The 23,524-nt window shown below is 36.9% G+C and overlaps 1 protein-coding gene across 6 annotated transcripts; it reads left to right on the plus strand.

Moving 5' to 3' along the window:
* The first annotated feature begins 5,026 nt into the window (after positions 1-5,026).
* LOC121258093 (nicotinate-nucleotide pyrophosphorylase [carboxylating], chloroplastic) lies at positions 5,027-11,521 on the plus strand. Of its 6 annotated transcripts, none has more exons than XM_041159451.1 (11): positions 5,027-5,197; positions 6,896-7,027; positions 7,096-7,235; positions 7,446-7,579; positions 7,660-7,723; positions 7,806-7,888; positions 8,375-8,458; positions 8,555-8,707; positions 9,032-9,208; positions 9,855-9,922; positions 11,170-11,521. In XM_041159451.1, exons 2-11 carry the CDS (start codon positions 6,969-6,971, stop codon positions 11,264-11,266), a joined length of 1,059 nt encoding a protein of 352 aa, XP_041015385.1. In that variant the 5' UTR covers positions 5,027-5,197; positions 6,896-6,968; the 3' UTR covers positions 11,267-11,521. The 6 variants fall into 6 exon arrangements, with proteins under 6 accessions (XP_041015385.1, XP_041015389.1, XP_041015390.1 ...); XM_041159452.1 differs by having other exon boundaries at positions 5,034-5,197; positions 6,903-7,027; XM_041159455.1 differs by lacking the exon at positions 9,855-9,922 and having other exon boundaries at positions 5,033-5,197.
* The last annotated feature ends 12,003 nt before the right edge of the window (positions 11,522-23,524 follow it).

Genomic DNA, 23,524 nt, shown 5'->3' on the forward strand with positions numbered 1-23,524 from the left:
GTAATAAATCATTATCCCAACTATCCTCCACCATACATTGCCTAATATTCAAATTTTGCTAGGCAAAATTCTCCTGCTGATTACAAAGTGAACTTGAGTCCATCCACTTATCCCTCCAGAATGATATACTCCCCTCCTTAACAAGCCACTTGGAATTATCGAGAACAATTGGAACTGATTCCATTACGATCCTCCAAAACCTGGAGCCTTTCTTTGGATTCATGAGTGAAATATGCTGATCTCTCACATACTTTGCCCAGAAAAAATTCGTCCACAGTGAGTTACCAGTCAATAGTTTCCAAGCAAATTTAATATGCATCGACCTTTGGGCATCAAACATATTCCTGAGACCAACCCCTCCCTCATCCGTTGGCATATAAAGTAGGTCCCAAGACACCCACCTGCACTTAGGCTTGCCATCCAAAACGCCCCAGAAAAAGTTACCAAACAACTTATTGATCGTGTTCAATACAGATTTTTAGACATTTATAACTGCTAACAAATGTATAGGCATGCTGGACAATACATGCTGTAACAAAATCAGCCTTGCACTGGAAGACAAGAACTTCATCTTCCAGCCTTCTATTTTTTTTCGAATTTGTTGCACCAATTCTTCCAAATACACACCCTTCATCTAGCTAGAGATAATCGGAATCCCCAGGTATTTAACTGGAAATTTCCTTTCTGAAACACCTATCAGTCGAAGAAGCAATCCTCGTCTAGGAACTGAAATTTTAGGAGAGAAAAAAATGGAAGATTTATCCTCATTTACCATCTGTCCCGACCAACTTTCATACAACGAAAAGGTATCTTTAATTGCCTTAACCGACCTTCGCCCTCCATTTGCAAAAATGACCATATCATGCACATAAAAAAGATGCAAAACCCAAGAGCCACCTCTCAGCTGAGAAAAAGCCCCAACCTCTCCTACCTCAAACTTTTTCTTCAAAAGACGAGTGAAAACCTCATCCACTAGCATAAATAAATAAGGCGAAAGTGGATCTCCTTGTTGAAGACCCCTCCCACCTTTAAAAAATCCTCTAGTCGTCCTGTTCATAATAACCAAGTACCATGGCGTAACCACACATTGATTAATAAGATTGCATGCCTCAGGGGAGAAACCAAAAGCCCAAAGCACATGCATTAAAAAATCTCAATCAATGGTATCATAGGCCTTTGTCATATCTATTTTCATCATAATATTCCCACCTCTAACTGGCTTGTTAATGTTGTGAACTAGCTCCCGAGTAAGACTAATGTTGTCAAATACACTCCTTCCAGAAAGGAAGGCACCTTGCTCCAAAGAAATAACCCGATTCAAAACCAACGTTAAACGACCCACCAAAATCTTGGAGCATATTTTATAGACCACGAAACAAAGACTTACCAGCCTGAATTTATCAAAAGATGATGGACTCAACACTTTGGGAATTAAAACAATAAAAGAGGATGTATAGAACCTTGGAAGTGGCACTCCCCGAAAGAACTCACCAACAGCTTCTTCTAGATCATTTTTAACCAAATCCCAGCAATGTCGAAAAAAACCAGATCCAAAGTCATCCGGGCCTGGGTTGCTGTCTACCGGAATAGAGAATAACGCATCATTTATCTCCTGTTCAGAAGGGCCCCGACAAAGATCAAGATTCTCAGCCTGCTGAACCTCAACATGCACTAAATCAGAGAGATCAAGAAGATTATTTCGAGGCCTAGCTTGGAGGAAAGCATCAAAGTAACCAACTGCCGCATCATGTATAGCTTTTGGAGAAGAAAGAACCCGACCATTACTCAATCGCATTTCAATTACAGCCTTATGCCTCCTCGCCTGCAAGGCTGAAAAAAAAAAAAGAATTAATTTCACCATGATCAACTCAAGATTGCTTGACATGCTGAGCAATCTGGGTTCCTCCCTTTTTAACCAAGCTAAAAGCTCAAGTTTATCCGCCAAAACCTCATTTTCAACCTCCTCCGAAAATCCTTCCTGAAGCTGTGTATCACCTTCCTCTACTCTCGCTTCCAACCTTTTAATATGTTCCCAGTCCACCCAAATACCTCCTTATTCCAGCTCCTAAGCACCACTTGGAGTCTTTTTAATTTAAAGGCAAGTTTCAAAAGACCCGAACCACTAGTAACTTACTGCCAATTCCTAGAGACACCTCTAGAAATCTGCATGAGATGTCCACATTTGCTGGAACTTGAAGGAGCTCGGTCCATATTTTAGCGCTGTATTAGACAACCCAAGTATCATTAGAGCATGATCCGAGGTTCTACGTCCTAGATACATGAATGCACAAGAGGGATATATTTCCAAACATTTGGCATTACAAAGACCCCTGTCCAGATGAGCCCAACTACATGCAAAACCCCCTTGCCCATTACACTAAGAGAACTTAGTACCTCGAAAAGGAAGATCAATGAGACCTTCAGCATCAATAAAATTACAAAAGGATGACCTAGTCTATTATGCCAAAGCTCAAACAATGAGCATTTGGAGGAAACAGAACAAACAAGTGAAAGTAAAGCATTAAAAAAACTAGAAACTGCATTATATGAAACGGAAAAAGATTGTAGTGAGAAGAAAAACAAGAGCCTGGTTGCTGCAGGATATAAAGTCCTCCTCTCTGTCTACCCACTCCAATTAGCTTCTAGTGGATCGGGTCCTGAATGAAACACATATCAAATGAAAACAAAAAAAAAAAAAAAAAAGCAAGCGATTTAGTGAGCTTGATGATAGAAATCAACTTGAAAGTGAATGAAGGAACACAAAGAACATCATGAAGAATAAGATGTTCAGAAATCTGAATAGTACCAATATATGTAACAAACACAGATTGGCCATTAGGAAGTTTAACATATGTATTAACAACAAGAGTAATGGAAGAAAAAAAATCTACAGATGGAACCATATGATCTGTGGCTCCCATATCAAGAATCCAACAATGAGGACAAAAAAATATAGATTAAGTAGAAGAAAAAAATAGAGTATTATTGCATAAGTGATGAGGCAAACAAAAAAAAATACCAGAGAACAAATAAGGGTTTGAAGCTACATTAACAGCATGAGTGGAGTCATCAGAAGTGTTTTGGGAGTGAAGCATGGACAGAAGTTGTTGATACTAAGCCTTAGTTAGAGAAAAGGGAGAAGTAGCGGAGGAAGTGTTGTCATTGAGAACAACTTGATTGGCCATAGACTGTTGCCTTGGCTTTGGCTTGTATCTCGGTGGAAATCCATACAATTTATAACACTTATCAACAACATGACCAACGATTCCACAATGTTTACACATTGGTCGTTCTTTCTTGGAGAAGGATTTGATAGATCTGGAATTCTCAATCTTAGTAACAAACGCATATGAGTCAACAGAGGGAAGAGGAGGAACTAAGATTTTCCTATGTTGCTCGTCTTGTAGAACAAGAGAAAATACTTTATTAAGAGATAGCAGAGACTCCATTAACAAGATTTGAGCCCTTTCGGAAGAAAATGATTCATTCAATTCCATAATAAATTGTAAAATGTGCTCCTGTTGAACATATGAGTTCAATGTATGCACAACTCCACAAGAGCAAGCCGGAACATGTTTGTAATTTACCAACTCGTCCCAAAGGGCTTTTAGGCGAGTGAAATAAGCACTCATCTAAAGTTTTCCTTGAGAGAGAACGGAAATAGATTTTTGTAACTGGAAAATTCGAGGACCGTTCTTCTGAGATAAGCGTTCGCAATAGTAATATACAAAATACTAGCAAAAATATCAGACGAAATAGAGTTAAGGAGCCAAGAAATCACCATATTATTGTAGTGTAGTCATGGAGAAAGAAGAGAATTGGTTGGATCTAAAGGCTTGAGAATGTAACCATCGACAAACCCTAATTTGTTCTTTACTGAGAGAGCCATGATTATAGCTCGAGACCATGTGAGATAGTTATCACCGATTAGGAGTTGCATAACAAGAATGACACTGGGATTGTCATAGTCATGAAGAAAGAAAGGGCTGGTAGCATCGTCAGAGAGAAAGGGTTGAGTCGGCGCCATGTAAGAGGAAAAACAACTGATATAATAACAAAGTAAAGACCTAGAAGGTTCTTGTGTATTCAAGAGAATAGGAATATCATTCATCTGACAAAAATAAAATAAGTAAAATACAATGAATTTATACTATGGGCAGATAATTAACCCTAGAGTATATTAACGGTATAGTTGAAATGTGTAAAATACACTTGATAGTAGTAAATAATTTGTGAATAATAGTGAGATTACTTCACTTACCAAACACAACCTTAAATTGCTCATGAAAAGTATCAATTGAATCTCGTATTTATTCACTTTTTTAAAAAGAATTTCGCGGCACTTGCATACTTCATAATTACTAATATTATTTATTTTACTTAAATGGTAAAAATTTAATTTTTAAGATTTAAAAGTTAAAATTTAAAATTTATCTTACTAATCAAATTATGTTATATAAGTATTTTTTTAAACGTGTTCTACGTACCGACTTGAGAATAAAATTTCTCATTTTAAAAAGATAAACGCAAAGTGTTGATCCAAATGATACATGTATTACACATCTATTATGTAAAATGTGAAACTTTTATTAATATTAGATTTTATTTTATATTTTTAAAAGAAAAAAATTAAAGTCAATTAATCATGTGACCTCGTCAGAGTGAAATAGTAATAGAATGAAGCTGTAATTTGTAAAATTTTACTTATATTATTTGTATATAAAGCCACTAAGCAACATAAATTTCGCGTAAATATCTCTTACGGTGTTTTTTTTTTATAAAATTTAATCATCCAATTTGATTAGAAAATAAGCTAAAATATTATTTTATATTTTAAATGAATTTTTCAATACATGAAAAAAAATATTTTTAATAATAAACTCAACTTTTTTTTTTAAACAAATTATCTAATTTTTGTGCATTCCACGACTTATGTAACGTATATGTATGCTTACACAACTCAACTAAAATAATAAAGAACGAAAAAAATCTCTATCTATGTAAGCGGATATTCTTTGAATAGCACCTTTCATTGAAAAAAAAAAAAAAAAAAAAAAAAAAAAATGGAGGCGAAACAGAATAGACAGTGGTGAGGCCTCTCGCTTTCTCGCGGAAGAAGCCGAGTAACGTTTGCTGTGGCAAAGTAATTTCCTGCGTCTCTCTGCCTTGGGTTGTTATTGGCGCAATCTCCAATCAGGTGAAGCATCCATCCCTTATGTATGTTTGTAAAAGTTTATCAATATCTATCGTGCCTTTGAAGACGATCATTCGCTCAATTTTCTCCATTTTTCGCACTCATCTTTTTTTTTCTTTTGTGCGCTATGGTTGGTTTATGGTGATGATAAGTTAACTGCTACCTGGGATTTGGTTAGATGTTGAGAAGCTAGCAGAGTTTGTCTTTCTTCCGACAAAATAGGCCCCTTTTATTATTATTTTTTTTAAAAAGCTTTTATGTATAATATCTATGCCGGCATATCTCACATAGTTGTATTTTGGATTTTAAATTGAATGAACGGAGAAATTTGATAAGAAATAATTATCAACGCTACTCGAGGAACACATTTAAGGGATGCAGGGGAATAAGATGAGATGAGATGAGAATTTTGTGAATAGTAGTAAAATGGTTTGTGAATAGTAGTGAGATAGTTTGAATTAATTTTTTATGGGGTTTTGGGAAAAGAGAGAAAAAATTGAATAAAAAATATTATAAAGTCAAAATATTGTTAGAATATGATTTTTTTAATATAATATTTATTTTGGGATTTGAAAAAGTTTGAATTTTTTTAGTTTTCTGTTTGAAAGTTTGGGAATGTTGTAATGATAGTTTAAAAAAATTGTAATGATTAGTTTGAAAGTGTTTGAGATGAGATGAGACCAAAACTATTTCCAAACATCTCCCAAGTGCCTTGACTAGATCGGTGTGTTCGTAGTCTATGAAATGCTGCGGGTTCCTTAGACTGTGAAGTTTTAACTGTTTTAGCGGGGCAAGATATAAACTTGAATGTTATGAAATTAGTGTCTGGCCTAGTTTCATAATTTTAGAGAATGCTAATGAAGACTCTCAATACTTGTTATATTTCCACCACTCTTTGCTTTAAGCTCTTCTGGGGGAAAGGATTACTTACACTTCTTTCGATCAGCATTATATCCTGATTCTTGAGTTCATGTTGGAGCATTTAACCGATGCATCTGATATTTTTGTTGCCGATTTTTCATTCAAGTCTCTTAATTGACCCATTCTAGTCTATATATAGTAATGTAGGGAATGTGATATCACTTATTGCTAACAAAAACGTGTTGTTTACACAGAACAGATTCCCACTCTTAGTTTCATTTGTTGTCTCCAATAGATTCTGCATAATTTCAGCAATTCTACAAATGCTGTTTTGGTATCTATATGGTTATGGCTATGACTGTCTACATGGATTTTGGTAATTTATTACGTATTGCTTTGAGTCATTCTACTAAAACAGCAACAAAACTGCCACTGGTACAATAGAGTTTTCGGTTCTTTAGAAGTCCTATAAATCTTGGGTTATGCAATCAATAATCCAGGCTCTTTCTCTTCCAACAGCTATTACTATGCGCCTAAATTATGTGATATTCAATTATTCATATTTATGTTATTCTCTTCAAGTCTTAGCACTCAAATTCCAAGTTTTTGTCACTGCCACTTCTCCTCCTTTCTTCCCTAAATTAAGCATAGATAAACCTTATTTGTGCTAAAGGCAAACAAAGCTTCTTACATAAGCAGTTGGTTTGACATATTTGCTTTTGACTTTGTTGTGTAAGAGATATGCAGTCGTCTAATCTCCACCTGATATTCTCTCCTAACCCATGCAAAGAAGAATATAAGTGGTGAATGACTTGCACTCATACTTCGTTCATGGTATAGGTAACAGATGAATAAAATAAAGAGCTGATCAACTCACTGCACATTTCTTAGGAGCTTAAAAAACAAGTCATTAATGCCTGGGATCCAGTCAATTTCTCCATTAGTTGTGCCTTGTTTATTCACATCCTCAAGGTTTGTTCATGGATATATTATAATAAATATGTTGATATGTTTCCGGCCTCAAGGTTTCTTCCATGCAGACGAATTGTTAGGGTGGCTGCAACTGCCAGAAATCCTAGAATGTCTTTTGAATCCATGGCTTTAAAGCCTCCTTTACACCCTACCTATGATTTGAAGGAAATCATCAAGTTAGCCCTTGCTGAAGATGCCGGGGGTCAAGGTTATCTTATCTTCTTTTCAATTTTGTTTTTTTTTTTTGCTTTTAATTATTCTTACCAACCAATTTCTATATATTTGGCCTTATTTTGTATTGCTGAGTCAGGGAAGAATTCTCTTGTACTCATTTGTTTTTAAACATAGAAACGCTCCTGTAAGCAGCATTAGTCATTTGGTGTGATAACATCTGCTAATTTGTTGACATGAATTGTAGGGGATGTGACAAGTATGGCCACCATTCCAGTTGACATGGAAGTGGAAGCTAATTTCTTGGCAAAGGAAGATGGTATCATTGCTGGCATTGCACTTGCAGATCTGGTATTTCATGAGGTCGATCCTTCTCTGAAGGTATCGATATCGCACTGTGTACAGTGGTTTATTTGAGTGGTTTGCATGCTTGGTCATTCTTGATGTATGTATTGTTTCAGGTAGAGTGGTCCCAGAAAGATGGAGATTACATTCATAAAGGACTTCAGTTTGGAAAAGTTTTTGGTAAGCCAAGAAAAAAGATTTATCAGTAGCATTTAAGAATTTCATCAAGGGATGTTTCTAATCCCTACCACTTCATGCGCAGGAAGGGCACACAACATCGTTGTAGCTGAAAGGGTAGCACTAAACTTTATGCAGAGGATGAGTGGAATAGCAACCTTAACAAAGGCATTTTTCTACTTTTATCTTTTTTTAAAGAAACCAAGAAAGATGTTGCTATAAAACTTTAACCGCATTTTTAGTCATGCTGAAAATAAATTCCATATCAGAATGTCTGAATTTTTATTTGAATCATGTTGGCTTGGGAATGTAGGGAAACTGCCAGCCTTTTGTAGCAGGTATTACCTTTCCCCATAAAAAGTAAAGGCCGGTGTGTGTGTTTGGGGGGGGGGGGTGTTCATGGTTCAACTTGTATGAAGGTATAGGGATTTCAGTTGGGGAGGGATACCATTTTTATTTAGAGAAAAATTACTTGGTTCTCTCTATATCCTTCTTGCTGTTTCATCACTGCTTCGTCTATAATGTTTGTCACAAGTTTGCTTTACAAAATCCACATTAGATTGTCAATAAACTGTAAATGCTTAATAGTTTAATGTCTGAAAGATATGGGCTGAGTGTAGGAATTATTTGTGATGATGTTCTCATTTTCTGCAGAAAATGGCAGATGCTGCGTACCCTGCATGTATATTAGAGACAAGGAAAACTGCTCCAGGTTTACGTTTGGTGGATAAGTGGGCGGTATTGATCACTTCCTATCTTTACATAATGGTTACAATTCTCCTTTAATTTGTGTAAAATTATTTTGGTTGATCTTGTGGAATTCCCTGTTTATAGGTACTTATTGGAGGAGGGCGGAACCATAGAATGGGTTTATTCGATATGGTCTTGATAAAAGATAATCATATATCAATAGCTGGAGGCATCAAGAATGCCATTAAATCTGTTGACTTGTGTTTAGAACAAAAGAACCTTCAAATGGAGGTTGAGGTAGTATTCTCACACTTTTTAAAATAAAAGTCTTTTCAATATTTTTTAGCATAGGTTGACATTGTTATGTATCTTTATGCAATTTGTTTCTCTGACTGATCTTTCTCCATGTTTTGCTTGAAATCAACCTTTTAGTTAATATACCCTCCCATATTGTTTTTCGTGAAGTTTTCCAGGATGCTCTCTCTCTCTCTCTCTCTCCCCCTCCCCCCCCCCCCCATAGGATGTATGTCTCTGTTTCACATGCATGTGCAGAATTTATTTTGGCAGAAACTATCATGTTAACAATATGAACTGTTATTCTTGGTTTTTTGTCTCCTTTAGGTTGAAACCAGGACACTTGAGGAAGTACACGAGGTATTGAATTATGCATCTCAAGCAAATACTTCCTTGACTCGGATAATGCTGGATAACATGGTAGTACCCCTTCCAAATGGAGATGTAGACACATCTATGCTCAAAGAAGCTGTGGATTTGATTAATGGGAGATTTGAGACTGAGGTATCTAAAATTCTAATACTCGTTCCATATCATAATATTTGGTGTATCTAGACCTAACAAGAGCTATCATTGATGTCTACCTTTCATTCAGTCTTTTTCAAAGAAGGGAAAAGAAACGCATTCTATTATTGTCGAATCTATCATGCTACATCCATGGGCGTTAATAATTTCTATCTAGCACAGTGAAAGAGAGATGGTTAATTACCTTTTTTTTTTTCAGTTAACCGTACTATTAAATGAAGGACTTGTGCACTTCCTTTTGTGAGTCTACTCATGCCAGTACCTCACTTTGATGGATCCTCATGGTTAATATGAAACCTGTCCGGAAGGGTATATAGCAAGAATGACTGTCATTGCTGAATTACTGCTTCCCTGTCTTATCATCCCTGTTCAAGACACAGTCCATCTGTTTGGATTTTTCTTGATATCCTAGTTTTCTGTTCAACTTGTATCTTTATTGAAGTCCATCGCCTACTCTATTTTAGCCACTAGTCACATCCTCATCTTCGTACATGTCCCTTCTGGATACTGAGTGCAATTTTTGTTCCGATATATTTTTGTCTTGTAATTTGAAAAGGATAACGCATAGATGCTTTGATTATTTGTGCCTTTTGTTAGGTAAATAGTGGTTTGTTCATGATGACAGGCATCCGGCAATGTTACTCTTGAAACGATTCACAAAATTGGACAAACTGGAGTGACCTATATTTCTAGGTAATGTTACAATCAATCTTTAATGTCAAATATTAACTTTGATGAATAAAAACAGACCATAGAGTTGCCTTGGTATAATTAATGCTGTTCAGCTTGTCCCATAGAGATGAGCTTTGTGGGATTATATTGTGTATAGAAGTTTTTGTTTTGGCTAAGTGTATAGAAGTTATTACTCAGTTGGGGGCACGCAATGCCAAATTGAGATTTATTTATTCCATAAGTTGTCATGTTGCTGCATGAGTAGCTAGTCCCATTGATAATGGAGATGCATCCATTGCATTGGTCCTGGAGGTGTTGCTTGTAAATTAGGATGTTGTGCTAGTGTGAGCTTAGCACACTTGAAACAGGCATGATACCAACTGCTGATCAGTAGGGTCTACTGCTGCTTCATGGTGCAGCAATGGAGAGTCATGCTTAAAAATTGAGAAATGCTTGGTCTACAGAAAAAAAAAATAATAATACAAAACACTATGTTACAAAATAACATGACTTGACATGATACGTGAGATTATAAAGCTCTTTTTATTGTCAGGTTAGATGTAACGTGCCATATTAAACCACGTCAGTTTATATAAGTTTTGCTTTATATTGTCTATGTAGACCTAGCACTTCTCTAAAATTGCTTGGTAGACGTAAAACTTTGTCCCAGTGGAAAAAGTTATTTAGATCCCATACCAAAAGGAGGTTAGCTAGCATACCTGGTATGTTCTTGCCGATTGTATGAGAAATACATTAAAGCCTATTAAGAAAGTACTTTCGTATTGCTTATCGAGATATTTGTTGTAACTTGTCACACAGAACAGGAAGGGAACTTAAAAATAATGCAGCAAAATGTTTTTATTTTTATTTTTATTTTGCAGCAAAATGTATAATTCTGTAGGTTAGGTAAAAATCGAGTATATAATGTTTTCTTTCTAGAACTGGTTCGAGATGATGAACTGAATCGTATGATCTAGTTAGCCCTGAAAAACTGGTGCTTTGGGGTGGTGAGTAGACAGAGATATAAATAAATAGGTAAAGAACAGAAATGTAATGGAATTGAATGACCTAAAGTGGGAAATAATGGGTTGAGAACCTGACGGGTCTACACAAAGCATCACTTAAGAAATCATTTGGTATTTGTATCTTTTGCTTGCCATTTAAATAAAAGTATTTTGGTCTATACAGTAGCCATCGTTTAATTTCAGAGCAACTAATAATACCCATACTCCCATTATGATTTACATTATTCAGCTTCTTGTTTGCAGTGGTGCACTGACACATTCTGTAAAAGCACTCGACATCTCCCTCAAAATTGATACAGAGTTGGCCCTTCTAGTTGGAAGGCGTACAAAACGAGCATGAGTGTCCCCCCTTTTCTTGTCAATGCGGTCAAATTCAACTGCTGCCTGCTGGTAACCTTTGACAGTCTGTCGTTGTTTAAGATAGAGACAATAAAAGGGAGGGAAGAGGTACTGATAATACAAAGATATGGACAGCATGCAGGTGTGAATTTGAGTGTTTTTCCTTCCGGATTTTAATTTGAATTGATATGAGATGAATTCTTGGTTTTCACTCATTTGTCAAAAAGTTTCTTGAATTTTCAATTTTTTCTTTTTATTTCATGAATTCTCAGAAATTTGCAACTTTGACATTCCATCTGGCACCCCCTATTCATGTTTTTTTTTTTTTTTTTTTGAATATATAGGTAAAAGTAAAGTTTTATTGATATAAGAGACATTGCCCAAGTACATTGGTAGTATACATTGAACATGCCTAATTACATCTAAGCACTAGTAAGAGATACAAGCAAATCATGAAGGTTGTCCGTATTACAAATAATTGGCCGAAGCTCAGATAGAAAGTATCATAAAAAAATCACTTCAGCTCATTCAGAATGCTCCATGTCTTCAAAGCACATTTTGTTTCTTTCCAGCCACAAGCACTACATAATGCAATGAGGGATCATTCTTCACACAGTGGTGACGTTGGCATTTCCCCGATACCTGTCCAGCAGCACATAATATCCTTAACTCTTCTAGGCATAACCCATACCACCCCTGTCCTATTAAATATCTCATTCTATAAACACTGGGCCACCTCTTAATGTAACAAAAGATGATCTACTAGATCATTTCCCATCACTCTTGCATATAAAGCACCAATCTGAAATAATGAGACCACATTTTCTCAGATTATCCGAGGTGAGAATCCGCTCAAGAGATGTAGTCCAAACAAAGAAAGTAATTTTGGGAGGTACCTTGCACTTCTAGACAACCTTCCAAGGATAGCTATGATCATTAGAAAATCTCAAGAAAGCCTTATAGAAGGAGCGCAACGAGAATTTTTTATTTCCACTCGGATTCCACAGTAGCCTATCTCCCATCTCATTGCCAATCGACATTGCATATAACGAATCAAAGAAATTAGCAAACATATCCAACTCCCAATCTTGATCAGCTCTCGAAAATCTCAAATTTCAATGGACAACACCATTAGATAATACCAATAAATCAGCCAGAGCAACCTCTTTGTCACAAGAAATTTGGTAGAGCATAGGAAACACCTGCTTTAGAGCCCTTTCTCCACACCACACATCGTACCAAAAGTGAACACTATTGCCTCTTCCAATTGTGAATATGAAAAATTGAGAGAATCTTCTTCATCCAGCTCTTATATTTTTCCACAATTATGACGCCTTATTTCATTAGAGCTCAACCCAACCCCCCCCCCCCCCCAAAAAAAAAAAAAAAAAAAAAAAACAAACATACTTTGAATCTATGACTTCTCTTTGTTGAAGAACCTTTACATTACACAACCCAACCCACCACATGGTATTGGTGAGCAAACTTTCCCTACTCAATGTTCACAATACAAGAGGCCACACTTGCAGGTAGTGAAAATAAGGATAGAAAAGAAGTAGGGATGTTAGATAAAGTGCTCTTAATGGGAGTTAATCTAACACCCTTGGAAAAATATATCATTTTCCACCCAACTAATCTTCTTTCGATTTTTTCTAACAAACCATCCCAAAAAGATTTTGACTTGAAAGCAACCTCCAATGGAAGATCGAGGGGTAGCGAAGCAATCGTACAACCCAAGATAGTTGGCAAGTCCTGAACAATGTTCACACCACCCACATGAACCATTTTAGGCTTCACAAGATTTTCCTTCAGGTTTGAAACCACTTCAAAGCAAAGTAATATAGCCTTCAAGTACTACATATGATCACTATCCTAGTCACAAAAAAGTAGCATGTCATCAGCAAATAATAGGTGAGATATAGTAACACCTCCCACAGAAAATCCAGCAATAAAGCCTCTATTAACATATGCATTCAACATATGACTCAATGCTAGTTGGAGAGACCATTTGAGGATAATGAGGTTTATCAGGTGGTTTATGGGATTGTTAAAGATAAAGCCCCAAGCCGGATGATTTTTCTATAGCATTTTTTCAAACTTGTTGGGATGTTGTGGAAGAAGATTTGTTGTGGGTTTTTCAGGAATTTTATACTTATAATAAGTTTGAGAAGTCTCTTAATGCCACATTTATTTCCCTCATTCCGAAGATAGCCGGGGCCTTGTAAGTGGGGTTTATAAGATAATTTCAAAGGTTCTTGCTAACCGTATGAGTACGGTGATGGAGAAAATTATTTTTAAACCCTAAAATGCTTCTGTTCGAGGTAGGAAAATACTTGATTCGGTGTTGATTGCTAATGAATGTCTTGATAGTCATTTGAGGGAATGTGTTCATGGTTTTATTTGTAAGCTGGATATAGAAAAAGGCATATGATCACATGAATTGAGACTTCAATTTCTACATGTGTGGGATTTGTGGATTTGGGGAGAGGTGGTGTGCATAGATTAGACATTGTGTCTCTACTGCTCGGTTTTTAGTGTTAGTTAATGGAAATTCTTGTGATTTTTTTCATAGCTCACACGGTTTGAGACAAAGGGATCTATTATCCTCTTTCATCTTTGTCACTATCATGGAGGCTTTGAGTCGAATAATGGATGATGTTGTTGGGGGGTTTCTATTTGGTTTTTCGATGGAAAATGCTATGATGGTTTTATCACTCTGTCTCGTCTTCTTTTTGTAGATGATACACTTATTTTTTGTGGTGTTGATCGTGGGAAGATTCAAGCCTTAAGGGCTATATTATTATGCTTTGAAGCTGTTGTCAATGGACAGTGTTGTCCATTGATCATTCTTCTTTCCTTCTATTTTTCTTTTCTTATTTCACCTTAATTTACTTAGGTTTGTACAGTTAGCATATTGACAAAATATAGTTTCCATATAGGGCTAGAATGCTAAAATCACTCGGCAATTAGTTTCTTTCCATGTATATCTTTTAAAGTTAATATATAATATACAGATGACTCAAAGGCCAATTGATTAAGCCATTCACACAATATTTTGACATGGTATCAAGAGCCGATTTCTCAAGTTCTTCTCTTGCTTAAATTTTTTCTCAGTTTCGTGTTTTGGCGTGTTTTGTGCTGTTCTCGGTGCTGACGTGAAAGCTTCCTTATTTTCGGTCTTCTCTTTCTGGGTTGGTGTTGTAGGCACCTTCTATTTCTAGTTTGAGCATTTTCGACACTCTCTTTTTCTGGTTTGAGCAATTTCGACACCTTCTGGTTTGAGCATTTTTGGCATCTTCTGTCTAAGAGAAGTGGTGTTCAACTCTGTTTGGTGATTCTCAGCATCCTCTGTTTTTTAGAGGGGTTGTTTGGTGCTTATTGGCACTCTCTGTTTTCAGAGAGGTGTTTTGTGGCTTTGTGGTGATTTCGGCACTCTGTTTTCTCAGAGAGGATTTTTTTTTCAACAACCTCTAGGTTTCAGGTCTTATTGTTTTTGTTCTCAGATTTCTTAGGTAGTTTGTCTTTTTCTGGTTTGGGTGGTTTCGACATCTCTATTTTTTGGTTTGGGTATTTTTTTTTTTTTTTGGCTTCTCTGATTTCTCTACAGCAGGTCATTCTCTCACTCGATTTTGGTTCCTTTATTTTTTTGATATTTTTGCTTTGTCTCGGGTTCCATTTATTTGCAATGAATTCTACATCTATGTGTGTCAAATTTACGGGTAAAAAATACTCTACCTAGGCCTTTCAATTTGAACTTTTCCTCAAGGAAAGACCTTTGAGGTCATATTGATGGCACAAATGTCGCACAAGCATCCTACACTGACAAATCTAAGGATGTCAGGTCTTCTCCTTCTTGGTTGTGCTTAATGCTCGGATAATGTCTTGGCTTCTTGGTTCGGTGGAGCCATATATTGTCACCAACTTGCGTCTTCATCGCTCTGCTCAATCCATGTGGACTTATTTGAAGAAGGTTTATCATTAAGATAATGATGCTCGTCGCTTTCAGTTAGAGCATGCGATTGCCATTTTTCAACATGGCAGTCTTTCCATCCAAGACTATTACTCGGCCTTTCTGACTCTTTGGCATGAATATACTGATATTGTTACAACGGATGATCCTGTTACCGCTCTTTTGAATATTCAGCATCTCCACGAGATTAGTTAGCGTGATCAGTTTCTTATGAAGCTACGCCCGTAATATGAATCTGTTCGCTCCTTTCTGTTGAATAGAAATTATGTTCCTTTTTTTTATGTTTGTTTTGGTGAGTTACTTCATGAAGAACAATGTCTTAGTACTCAAGCTACTTTAGAGCAATCTCATGGTAGTTCAGACATTGTAGCTTATGCTGTTCAAGGACGAGGACCACATATGCAGTCTAAAAACTTGCATTGTTTTTGCTGCAAGGAATATGAGCATATTATTGCTAATTCTCTTAAGAAATACTGCTTTTATTGCTAGAAGAAAGGTCACATTATCAAAGAATGTCGTATTCACTTACAAAATCGTCAAGCTCAAGCATTTTAGACTTCTGTTATTGCACCTCCAGCAGCACCTTCCGTAGCAAATGGCTCTTTTCCAGGTGATTCATCTGTTCTTGCACCTCCTACAATGAATTACTGCACGCCTAAAATGGTGCAACAGATGTTGATTTTGGCATTATCTGCAATGAGGTTCCAAGGTAATAATTCTACTAAACTCTGGTATGTGGACTCGGGGGCCTCTAATCACATGACAAATAATCTCATAACGCCGTGTCATGTTCTACCCTATGTTGGAAAATCTGCTATTCAAATTGCCAATGGCAGTTTCTTGCCAATCACTGCTGTCGGCGATGTCTCCTCTAAGTTTACTGATGTGTTTCTTGATCCTTAACTTTCCACAAATCTTATTTTTGTTGGTCAATTAGTTAATAACAATTGTGCTGTTAATTTTTCTGGTAATGGTTGTGTTGTGCAGGACCAAGTAACGGGGAAGCCAATCGCAAAGGAACCTAAAGTGGGGTGCTTGTTTCCACTATTTTTGCCTGTTCCAGCATTTTCTTCAGTTTCTTCTATTTTTTTCTTTATTTGTAATAATGTGTCAGATCTTAGTATGGTGTGACATCGTCGTTTAGGCAATCCCAATACTCAGATCTTATCTTATGTATTAAACTTTGGTGTACTTGGTAATAAAGAACGTTGCTCTTCCTCTCTTGAGTGTGTTTTTTGCAAACTTGGTAAAAGCAAAACCATCTCCTTTCCTTTGCATGCTAGTCAAGCTTCTCATTGTTTTGATCTTATCCATAGTGATATTTGGGGACCTTTCCCGATTAGTTCACATGAAAAATTTAATATTATGTGACTTTCATTGATGATCATAGCAGATTTACTTGGATGTATTTTCTTCGCTCTAAATCTGAGATTTTTCGTACTTTCACTATGTGATTAGTGTATGTTGAAAATCAATTTTCTGCTTCTATCAAAATATTACGCACATATTCCAGTGGTAAATATTTAACTAATGAGTTTCAAGACTTCTTGGCTTCTAAAGGTATCATTCAACAACGTTCACGTCTAGCTACTCCATAACAAAGTGGAGTAGTCGAATGCAAAAATTGACATCTTCTGGATGTGGTATGTACTCTCTTGTTAGAATCTTCTGTTCCATCTATGTTCTGGATTTAGGCTATGAAAACTGCTACTCACTTAATTAATCGTTTACCTTTCGAAGTTCTACATATGGAGTTTCCCTATCTTCGCTTGTTTGCTAATCAACCTAGTTACGATAATCTCCATACCTTTGGTTGTGAATGCTTTGTTCATTTACCTTCTCATGAGCGATATAAATTATCTGCTCAAGCTGTTCGATGTGCGTTTTTGGGATATAATGTGTGTCAAAAGGGTTTTGTTTACTATGAGCCTACGTTATATCATACACGTATTTCTCGGAATGTTATTTTCTTTGAAAATCAACATTTTTTCATGTGTCTTCTTTGTCCTCCTCTTCTACTGTGGTCCTCTCCCCTTTGAGCAGTCGTTCTCGGATTCTCCTTCTGCCAGCTCTCGCTTTAAACCAGGTATTGTGTATACGAGACGTCCTCTCCCACTGTCTTTTATGATGGCTCTCCCGATATCTGATCATACCACACTCCAGATTCAGTCAGTTACAGTACCTTCAGAGCCTTTGGTACGTTGCTCTCCTCGAGTGTCGGTACTCCCGAATAGGTATGGGTTTCCTTCTTTCAGTTCTGGCAATTTTATTTCAGCTCTTATTTTTGCATTGTCCAATTTTGATATTCCCACATCTTACTCACAAGTTGCCAAGTATGACTGTTGGTGACAAGCTATACAGGAAGAAATTGCCATTCTAAAGCCCAATCACACCTGGGACATTGAGCCTTGTCCTCCCACCATTGTTCCTCAGGGTTGCAAATGGGTTTATTCCGTCAAGGTTTGATCTAATGAAAGTTTGGATCGTTACAAAGCTCGGCTTGTTGCACTTGGGAATAATCAGGAATATGGTGTCAATTATGAAGAGACATTCATGCCTGTGGCTAAGGTGACTATTGTTTGTACAATTCTAGCTCTTGCTGCTTCCAATGATTGACCACTACATCGGATGGATATCAAGAATGTCTTTCTTCACAGGGATCTTAAAGAGTGTATTTATATGAAGCCACTCCCGGGATTGTTTCCCTCTCCAACTTCACATGTGTGTAAATTTCGTCGTTCTCTTTATGGTCTCAAACAAGTTTCGAGGGCATGGTTTGATAAATTTCAAACCATTTTATTACAATTTTCAATCAAACAGAGTAAGTATGACGCTTCATTGTTTCTTCAGAAATCAGACATGGGTATTGTTGTTCTTTTGGTTTATGTTGATAATATTGTGATCACTGGTTCTGATTCTATTTTACTTCTCTAGCTCAAGACTTATCTCTCAGAGTCCTTTCATAAGAAAGATCTTGGGTCTCTCATATATTTTCTTGGTCTTGAGGTGCATTGTAGTCCTTCTGGTATTTTACTCAATCAACATAAGTATGCTAGTGACTTAGTGGCTACAACTGGCCTACAAGAGGCTACCTCTGTTGATACTCTCATGGAATTAAATGCCAAGCTTCGTAAAAAGGAGGTTGACTTACTTGCTGATCCCAGTTTATACTGGAAGTTGGTGATTAACCTTGTCTATCTCACCATTACTAGACCAGACATTTCTTTTGTTGTACAGCAAGTCAACCAGTTTCTTCAGACTTCTCGTCATCTTCATTTGGCTGCTGTTCGTAAGATCATACGTTATGTTCAGGGCACTTCTGTCTGTGGCTTATTCTTTCCTATAGGCAATTCTCATCGCCTTGCTGCTTATAAGGATGCTGATTGGGCTAGTTGTGCTGATACACATTGCTTCATCACTGGTTGATGCGTGTTCTTAGGCGATGCGTTGATCTCCTGAAAGAGTAAGAAGCAAGACAGTATTTCTAAGTCATCTATAAAATCTTAGTACCGGACGATGTCTCTTGCTTGTTCTAAAATTTTTTGGCTTCGAGGTTTGCTTGTTAAGTTAGACTTATCTGAGATCGATCCTACACCCTTATATGCTGATAATACAAGTGCTATTCAGATCACGACCAATCCTGTCTATCATGAGCGCACAAAGCATATTGAAGTCAACTGTCACACTATCCGTGAAGCCTTTGAAGCTTGTGTTATCACTCTTCCACATATTTCTACTGAACTACAAATAACTGATATCTTCACCAAGACTCTCACTCTCCATTGACATTGCTTCCAAAGTAGCAAATTGATTCTTGTTGATCAACCTGCATCAATTTGAGGGGGCTTGTCAATGGACATCATCATTCTTCTTTCATTCTATTCTTCTTTCCTTAATTTACTTAGGCTTATACAGTTAACATATTAACAAAATATAGTTTCCATATAGGGCTAGAATGCTAAAATCACTTAGCAATTAGTTTCTTTCTATATATAGTTATCTTATATATATATATAATATACAGATGACTCAGAGGCCAATTGATTCGACCATTCACACTATTTTCACAGCTGTATCAGGCCTTAAAGTGAATTTGGATAAGTCAGAGTTGGCTTCGATGGCGAAGGTGTGGAGTATTAACTGTTTGACAAATCTATTGGGTTGTAAAGTTGCTTTTTACTTATAAAATATCTTGGCCTTCCATTGGGGGCGTCGTTGAAGGCTAAGTCCATATGGGATGGGGTAGTTGAGAAGATTGAGAAAAATGTTCGCGGGTTGTAAGTGATTATATCTATCTAAAGGGGGTAGAATTACTCTTATTAAAAGTACTCTTTCCAATCTCCCAACTTATTGTCTATCCTTATTTTCATTGCTTGCAGGGGTGGCAAGCCAGATTGAAAGATTATTTCGTACTCTTATGTGGGGTGGAATGGGTGAGGAGACTAAATTTCACCTTTTTAGTCAGAATAGAGTTTGTGCTCGCATTTCAAATGGAGGTTTGCGGGTTCAAAATTTGAGAAGTTTCAACAAGGTGTTGTTGGGGAAATGGTTGTGGAGGTATCAATTGGAAGGGGAGTCATTGTGGAGTGAGGTTATAGATAAAAAATATGAGAGTAATTGGGGGGGGGGGGGGGGGTTTGGTGCTCTAAAGAGGCAAGGGGGGCTTATTGTGTCTTTGGAAATTTATTAGTAAGGGTTGGGAGATTTCTGTTAATCATATAAATTTTGTTGTTGGTGAGGGTTTAAGGATTTTTTTTTGGCTTGATATTTGGTGTGGTGATTGAGCTCTTTCTAGTATGTTTTTGGTTATTTTTTGTTTGGCAGCCAATCATAATGCTTCCATTGCTGGTTTGTTAAATCATTCCAATGGAACACTGCAATGAGATGTTTGTTTAACTAGAGATGTACAGGACTAGGAAATTGATGAGGTTTTTGATTTTTTCAGCTTCTTACACTCACTTGGGACTGGTGGTAATGAGAGGGATAGAATGACATTGAAGCATACGGGCAGTAAAAATCTTTCAATACAATCTTACTATAAGACGTTGACTGTTCAACATTATTCTCCTTTTCCTTGGAAGAGTGTTTGGAGGTCACATATTCATTCCAAAGTCGCTTTTTTGCTTATGGAAAGCACCACTCAAGAATATTTTGACGATTGATAACTTGAGAAAGTGTGGTCTTGTTGTTATGGAGCGGTGTTTCATGTGTAAGAAATATGAGGAATCTGTGGATCATTTACTTCTACACTACGAGGTGGCAAAGGCACCGTGTGATGATATTTTCAATAAAGTTAAGATGACTTTGGTGATGCCTATGAAAGTAGTGGATTTACTTGTGTGTTGGCTTGGGTTGCAAAGTTCTCCTCAAGTGGATGTTGTGTGGAAGATGGTTCATTTGTGTCTCATGTGGTGTATTTGGTGGGAAATGAATGCTAGATGTTTTAATAATAAGGAGCGCACTATGGATGAAATCTGAAAATTCTTTGTGTTTTCTTTACTTAAATGGTTTTCAGCTATAGTGCTTAATGGAGATTCAGCTCATGATTTTCTGTTTTGTTTTCTTCTTTATAGAATGTAACTAGGTGTTTTCTTTTGTATATTTTCTATATGCATGGGCCTATTTCATTCGATGAATAAAATTCTTTCTTAAAAAAAAAAAAACAATGACAAACAACAAAGGGGAGAGGGGATCCCTTTGTCTTAATCCCCTAGAACTGGTAAAAAATCCTTTCGATGCTCCATTCACCAAAATCGAATAACGAACCGTAGTTATACAATGCCTAATCCATGAAGTCCATCTATGCCCAAAACCGCACCTCCCAAGTTAATAATACAAAAAATTTCAATTAACATGGTTATAGGCATTTTCCATGTCCAGCTTGCATAAGAGTTCGAGTGTACCCTCCTTGATTCTACAATCTAGGAATTCGTTGGCAATCAACACCGGATCCATGCATTTTGAGATTTTGATATAATACTACTCATAACCTTACTCATGCGATTGACAAGCACATTTGAGATAAGCTTGTACATCTCATTAATGAGATTAATAGGCCGTAAATATTTCACCTCCACTACCCCAACTTTCTTAGGGATAAGAGTAATAAAAGATGCATTTATACATTTTTTTAATTTACCAAAGGTGTATAACTCCTAAAAAAACCTGCATAATATCCTCCCCCTACCACATCCCAACAATCATGATAAAAGGTCATCGAAAACTCATCTGGCCCGGGGCTTTATCCTTGGCCATCTCACAAATCACCCTAAGAACCTCCTTTGCTTCAAAAGGTCTCTCTAACCAGAAAGAGCTTACTTTATCAATATTCTCAATAGGCATACCATCCAGTTTGGGTCTACATGGGATTTTTCAACACGTAGGTCTTTGTAGAAATTAACAATACGGTTCTTAATATCATCATAATCAAAGTAAACCTGTCCCTCAACCTAGAGCACCTTGATAGCATTATTCCTACGATTCATCTGGTGGAAAAAGTTCGTACATCGGTCCCCTTCAGCCAAAGGGCTCTTGACTTTTGTCTCCACGAGATTTCCTCCATTAGTAACACCTTCTCTAGCTTCGAAGTGATAGCTAATTTCCTGCAAGAATCCTCCTCAGAAAGAGCAGCGCTCACCTTCCTTTCCTCCAAGTCCTTTAATTCCTCTAGAAAAGACCTTTTTTGACTATTAATGTGTCTGAGGACTTCAACAATCCACCTTTTCAAATCCATCTTTAGTGCTTTCAATTTCTAGTTAGGATAAAGTGAACCCTCTAAAGAATACGAGGACCACCACAACCTCACTTTCTCCAAAAAACTCTCACTTTTCAGCTACATATTTTCAAACTTCAAGTATTTTTTACCCTCGTGAATGCCTCCACAATCCAGTACAATAGGAAAATGGTCTGAGCAAACTCTATCCAATCTCTTCTGTAGTAAGGTAGAGTAATGTAGCTTCTATGAAGGAGACACCAAAAATCTGTTCAAAAGAGACCACCCCTGATTATTAACCCAAGTGTGCACACCACCAGGACAATATTTAAATAGGAGGTTAAAGCAATATAATAGTCATACTTAAGTAATATGAGACTATTATATTGCATTGACCTCCTATATAAATGTTGGTCTAGGAGGCCAAAGCATTGCAATGAAGTGAATACAACTCTAATGAATTTAAAATCTATGTTATTATTTTTGAAATTTTGTTTGAATTTACAAATTTAAATTATGTGATAATTTGGGCCCAAAAAATATTTTTGGACCTATAAATAATTTTTAGGCCCAATAGGCCATAGGTAGCAACCGTAGCATTGGACTAGGCGGGGGGCGGGGCGGATGGGGTGTTCGACCCCACTCCCCGACATCGGGCCAAGGGGTCCCTCCCCTCCCTCCCGCGGGAGGGGGGCGAGGAAGGATCCACCTCGCCCCACACCATTCGGGTAGCACCCCTACAATACACTACTGTAGGTTCCACCAACTGCCCAAACCCGTTAACTTCTCTCATAATGCCTTCCTATATTTGTCCACATTCAGCCCATACACACCAGTGAAAGGCCAACAAAAACCATCCTCGACATCTTTAAATGAACATGCTACTGTATACTTTCTAGCACACTCCTCAATAGATTCAACCACTCTCGAGTCCCACATAATTAGGATGGCACTAGATGCTTCCTCAATGGCAAGATACACCCATCTCACAAATGGACAACCCTAGATGCTAGTGATGAAGCTATGATCCATGAATTCCATCTTAGTTTTCTGCAAACAAATAATATTCAACTTCCATTGACGTAAAAGATTCTTCACCCACATACGCTTATCGGGATCATTAAGATCCCGTATGTTCCAAGAAAGAATTCTAAGCTTCATAGGGAGAAATAGCCTTTCACTTGGATCTTCTTTCGCTAGTACTCCCCTCCCATTTGCATACACTTATTCTTGTTGTCCGCTTCAAATGTTATAAATTGTAATGTATTTAAGTTAGAAGTTAATTAGGGGTGAAAAAATTTGGAAAAGATCCCAAGTGGGAGAGAGATTTTTTTTAATAGAAGAGCCGGAAGCGACATTTAAAGTGGATTTACAACATTTATTGCTTTTGTGTGAGTTTTTTGGGCATATATGCTCAATAAATGATATGGGATCCATTTCATGTGTCTATCTCTTTCTCACTTAAAACTTTTAAGTTTAGACAAGAACACAAAAAAAACTAGATCTGTAAAAATATGCAAGAGACATAGGACAATGACATTTCTTGGTATTTATTTTCATATCACTCAAATTCGCAC

Source organism: Juglans microcarpa x Juglans regia, chromosome 3S (assembly GCF_004785595.1).
Source record: "Juglans microcarpa x Juglans regia isolate MS1-56 chromosome 3S, Jm3101_v1.0, whole genome shotgun sequence".
NCBI lineage: Eukaryota > Viridiplantae > Streptophyta > Magnoliopsida > Fagales > Juglandaceae > Juglans > Juglans microcarpa x Juglans regia.